Genomic DNA, 6,000 nt, shown 5'->3' on the forward strand with positions numbered 1-6,000 from the left:
CCAGTTAAGGGTTTTGGACCATAATTATTACAATAGAACCATTTTATGCTTCCAAGCTTTTTCACTTAAGAAGTGGCATCAAAAGTGCCGTTCTAGTGCTATATGGCACTTTTGGATGGTAGAACAGATAAAAAGCACGTAGATATGAGCAACAGTTTTCAAATGAGCCATTAAACATCACTGCAAGAAGTCTTGGCAGCCTACTAGCCCCAGCTTCTTCAGTTCAGATATGGTTCCAAAAGTGTCATTTTAGTACCATTTGGCACTTGCAGATGGTAGAATATATATAAAGGAAGAACATAGATAGGAGCAATAGTGTAGATATGAGCTATTAGACATGTGTCTATGATGTTCAAATAGCTCGGTAGCCTCCCCTTGAGGAATGGCACAAAAAGTGCCATTTTTAATGCCATATGGTACTTGCAGATGGTGGAATTTATAAAAGCAAGTAGATATAAGAAATAGATTATTAATGAGCCATTGAACATCTCCTCTATGATGTTTTGGTAATTTCCTAGCCCTGAAAAAAAGAAAAAAAAAGACAAATCAGTGCTACCAATGCAATATTAATTTTCCTTGCTGTTGAAGGTGGGGGACTTTTATTCCCCTATTAAAGGTTTTAAACCATGCTGATTCCAATGGTGCATACTGATCTGAAGCCATTTTCGTGTGTTTCCGTCTTTTGTTTTGAAATTACCATAAATTTGCATTGCAATAAACTATCACTTTAAAGATGAACTGAAATAATAATTACCATTCCTGAATCAAAGTTGGATGGCAGTCTTTTCCTACTAGCCCATTTTTTTTTTCAAAATGCATTTGTAAACTTTAGGTTATTATAGGCTGCAGTTTGCACTTTAGTAGGTTGCAGCTACTGCTGCAATCATGATGAGCCAATGTTACTGTAAATGTCTCTCTGTAAATGTCCTAATGTTTACATTTACATATAAATGCACTAGAGTTGAGTTTTATATGTAAACTTATCTCTTCTTACATGAATCTTGTCATTTATAGCATGTGTGGTCTTACAATATATCTAAATCAAAAGAAAGTAAGTACATATAGCTTTTGGGAATTTCTCTTCTTATTTGTCACAAGTTCCTTGGCTTCAAAAATGTCCTGTACCTTGACTATTGAACTTTTTATACCTTCTGTACATCTCTACTTTCATAACCATAGCTTTTGGGGATTTCTCTTCTTATTTGTCACAATTTCCTTGGCTCCAAAAATGTCCTGTACCTTGACTATTGAACTATTTATATCTTCTGTACATTTGCCACATTTACTAATAATCCTATCAAGGTAGGCAAAGCTAGCCATCCTTGCCAAGTAGTTAAAATGCTAAATCTTTTGTCCATGAGGACAGTGGTACAAGTCCAAGTGTCTTTCCTCCAAAGGATATAGGTTCAATTCTGTTGTAGCCAGTTATTTGATTTGCAAAATATGTCAGAAGGATGACTTTGAAAGCTCAGTCAGAATTAACCCAGCTTTAAATGGTTACTTTGAGAATTTTGGGAAAGGTAAAAATAAAAGTTGTGCAAAAGCACAGGATGACTGGCCCTAGCCAGCTGCTGCTCTTCCTGGCTGAAGGGTCATGAACAGAGGTGTAATTTTGTCAATGGTTGGAGTTGGGGGGTTGGAGTCAAAATCAGATGTCAAATGAGCCATATAGTATGATAAAGACAAAGATACACTAACAAAAACTAATGCTTTTCTGCAGATGCTTGAATAATATGGGCTTTTCTTACTTTTGACAAGATTTACAAATAAACTAAATTTCAGCTAGAGCTAGGGGGCAAACTAGGGTCTGTGAAGGGACTGCCCCATTGTAAATTATGCCCTTGCCCAATAGCAAATTACATCCCCTGCCATAAAATAGAGATTAGCACTGCCAGTAAGCATTATAAAGTCCTGTTTTGTATTCCTTACCTTGACCAAGTGAATCTATTCATTGGTAAATATATAGAAGATTCCACAAATGAGGTGAGGAAAAGATAAGCAAACTACTTGATGCTTTTTTTTAATGTTCTTTTTAATTATGAAGTCATTGGCAAGTCATTTTACTTGCAAATCCAATCTGAAGCCTTTTAATGGACTGTAAAGTACCAAACAATTCCTTAATTTAGCACAATGAATAGATGAAGAAAACATTTCTAACAATTGTAAACCTCTTTTTCTAATCATATATTCAATAGGTATTGATTAGAAAATAATCAAATTTGAAGAATCATCATTTTGGACAATAAGCCATTTGGTAATGCTTTGTTTCAATGTGGATGATTTTAACCAGTTAAAAGTCAATAAATCTGATTGTATAAGCATTTAAAATTTGTTTGATATCATTTCAAAATGACCTATAAATACAGAAAACATGAAAGTAAATGTGATAATATGATTTATAAAGCATGCTGCATATTATTAAGAACAAATTATGTTGTTTAAAAGTGTTCTTTGTACCTTTACATAATAGTGTGTTATAAAAGTGTATAATAAACATGTTTCATATAAATACAACTATATCCAAAGGCTATAGGTGATCATTAGGAGGGAAGGTTATTTAAGAATAAAAAATTATTACATTTGGAAAGAGTATAGACTAAAAAAAGGCATTGAGCAGTGTGTTTGTTGCCTCATTTATGGAATCTGGTATATATTTACTAATCCACTTGATTAACTTTTTCAGTATCTAGCACCAGCAAACCATCCTAGTTTTAAATAACATGGTCTTCTTGATATTGACTTTTAAACATAGCCTACTCTTGGCACCATGATCTCTCAAAACCTCCAAAAACTTATTCATTTTGCTAGTACTTTTATCTGAAGATAATCAAATAATCTGAGCCAAGGAAAGTTTTTAATATAGGCTATAATTATTAAGTAAATTTTTAGTTTTGTCACAAACTGTCTAAACTAGAAATTAAGCTGCTTTGCAGCATAGTTTCCATACCTTATTTGAGGGCTTTTTTTAGTTTTATCACCCTTTGTTGAATAAATATTGAATGCTGCCTTGTTGAATAAATATTGAAAATCTGCTGCCTACAGGGCTCATGGACTAATATCCTTTGCTCTATAGGTAATTTGACCTGTAACCAAGCCCACTTAATGCAATTTTAGCTTCATTGGAGGGGAATTTTAGAAAGCTAGAAAATGGATGTGCTTCTCTAATAATAAAACAATATGCAATCATCAGAATTTTGCTAGGCTATATGCAGTAATTTGCACTTTAGACAGCCTATGATGAAACTAAACATTTACTAATGATCTGTTGGTAAAATTCTAGTTTATTGACTTTTGGCTATCTTGGATAGGGGTTAGGTTCAGAAAATGAAACTTTCAGGGATGGGTCTACAGGCTAAAGTATATCCCAGGAATGTATTTTGATGTACTCCACTCTTTATCCCTCTAAAGGGCCCTGAAATTTGCCTATATGACATATAGCCTATAAGCTATAATTACTTCAAAATACCTTCCTAGGATATATTTTAGCCTTTAGACCCATCCTTGAAAGATTCATTTTCCTAACCTAACCCCTTTCTTGAGATAGCCAAAAGTCAATAAACTAGAATTTCACCAAATGTATTTGCATATCTTTAAAACCTTATAAATTAGGATTGAGCTATTTTGTTGTACTTCCTTCAAGAAGAAAATCTATTTGCAAGGTTTCAATTTATAACACACATATTTTTAAAGGTCAGGGCCCTCTAGAGGGAGAAGGAATGGTGGTGGGTAGTTCAAAATACCTTCCCAGGACATACTTTAACCTTTAGACTCATCCCTGAAAGTTTCATTGTCCTAACCTAACCCCTTCCCGAGATAGCCAAAATTCAATCAACTAGAATATTACTATAATTTTTAAGAACTTACGAACTGGCTGTAGCCTTCTGTTGATAAAGCCAACATGTTGGTTTGGTTGTGGAGGGATTCACATGTGCAACATTTGAAATTCAATGATACAATTACCAGTGTTGCCGATGGTAAAGAAAGGCCTACAGTGGTATTGTTTTTATGCCTTCACAATATCAAGATACAAAAGGAATCGAGACTGATTCTATCGAGCCGTATTACGTGAGGGGGGCTCAAATTATGACTTGACATATACCAAAATCTCAATCAGTAGATACAGTGATTTTAAAAACTCGTAATCACTAGACCATATTGGATGGTGCAACGATTTTATAGACGTGGCCAAAATTTTCCTTTCGATTAAATAGAATATATGACAATACTGACATGACATCTAAGGCCTTTTTTCGCGTCAACCAGCTGGTTTAACCAATGACAGCTTTGGTTTAACCAGCTTGTATGTTTAACGCAAAAACGGAAAAAATTACATATGGTTGAGCTCAAACAAAACTGGTTCGCGAAAACACTTTTTACTTGTCGGTTTGGGCAAAAAATTTCAAACATAAAACATCCGTATAGTGTTAAGAGTGTCATTCTATTATAATTAAATGATTTAGCACTGGCTTAATTTCCTCCGGATTTGACATATTTCACATTAGTTTGAGGTCAGAGAGAATTGAAAAATGATCTAGCATACTCTCTGGTATATTTGAAGAGATAGGAAGGGTCAGAATTAGTGGAATCTTGGGTTAAATTGTTCAGGTAATATATTGGAAAATGTTGTATTCATACTGTAAAAGCATCTATAAAAAAGTCCTAAATGATAAGACTTTAGCTTTGTTGAGCTACCCTAAACAGAGGATAAAATTCTAGTTTGACTTCTTTTTGTTTTGATTTGGAATTCTACTAGCCTACCAGGCTATAGATTAAATTTCCAGTCAAATTCCACTTTAGCTACTTTTTGCTATCTTTGATTGGGGTTATGTTAGGTGAATGAATCTTTCAGTGATTAATCCATAGCTAAAAACATACTCTGAGAAGCTATTGCTAAGCTTATGTGATAACCCTCTTCTGTTTTAAATCTTGGAATTTTGTGTATTGGACTGGTCTGTAACTATTAAAATTTTGGTAAAACAACATCTTACCTTAATTTTCAGCTAGCAGTTTCTGTTTCTCTGGTTTTAGCTCTAAAAATGCAATTCTTGTTATTTGAGTAGAATTTTAAGCCATATCAGTGTTTTGTATTTAAATATAGGGAAATGTATATCCTGAAAGTTTCCTCATTTTCCTAACCTAAACCTTTTTCAAGATAATACAAATTTATCTAAAATAGAATTTTACCAAACAGAAGTTTAACCTAATAATTTGTAATAACATATTGTTCAGGCTAGCCTTTGCAATCCCTACAAATTTTGGCTCTTCACAATAAAGCACTATTACAGGCTTAGCCTAACAAAAGAAAGTAGCAAACTGCTTAATCTTAATAAAAAAAAATCCAAAGGACTTTATATTTCTTCAATACAAAATATATATTAATTTTTGTTTTCAGTAGAATACTAGTTAAGTACAAACCAGCAAATGTTTAAGAATTTTTTGAGGGGGGACAGCTGCCTAAAATTAACAAAATATTTCTGATAAGCACAAAAATATAACAAATTAAGCTAAACTAGGCAAATAGTTTTTTTCTCACTCAACAGTTACCATAACACATAATGTGTTGTAAGATTTGTGCAGTACTTGTGCATTATAGCCACCACATTCAAGTTCTATTGAGAAGTTTAGTTTGGCTAATGTTAATGACATAAAATAAAATATGATGAATATATAAAACTTTATCAACAAAATTATGAAAACTACAACAAAGAATCCTGGAATTTGTAAATCAGCATCATATCTAAATATACTGTATCTTACATTGTGATAGATTGTTTTAACGCCCTACTGTACAGGGGTAAATATTTAAATTATGTATCATAGGCAATTATCTGAAGAGTAATCTATTAAAAGTCTCCTGAGCTAACTAGGGAAGTTTTTTCTTTTTTTTTTACTTGCTTTAGCCTGTATCCAGTTCCTGATTGCCATATAAATTCCATATTCATAGTTAAATAACATAAGCCTTTGTATATAGACTATACCTTGTTGCTAATTTTTCTGGGC

The 6,000-nt window shown here is 32.9% G+C and overlaps 1 protein-coding gene across 1 annotated transcript in view; it reads right to left on the reverse strand.

The window, feature by feature from the left end:
- The window catches only part of LOC136040372 (transmembrane protein 104-like), a 44,261-nt gene extending 40,289 nt beyond the window's left edge, over nt 1-3,972 (reverse strand). Inside the window, exon 1 of the mRNA XM_065724632.1 lies at nt 3,865-3,972. Within this exon, the coding sequence (XP_065580704.1) occupies nt 3,865-3,900 (36 nt within the window). The 5' untranslated portion in view covers nt 3,901-3,972. The remainder of the gene's footprint in view (nt 1-3,864) is intronic.
- Nucleotides 3,973-6,000: the final 2,028 nt, after the last annotated feature.

This window comes from Artemia franciscana, chromosome 20 (assembly GCF_032884065.1).
Source record: "Artemia franciscana chromosome 20, ASM3288406v1, whole genome shotgun sequence".
Taxonomy (NCBI): Eukaryota; Metazoa; Arthropoda; class Branchiopoda; order Anostraca; family Artemiidae; genus Artemia; species Artemia franciscana.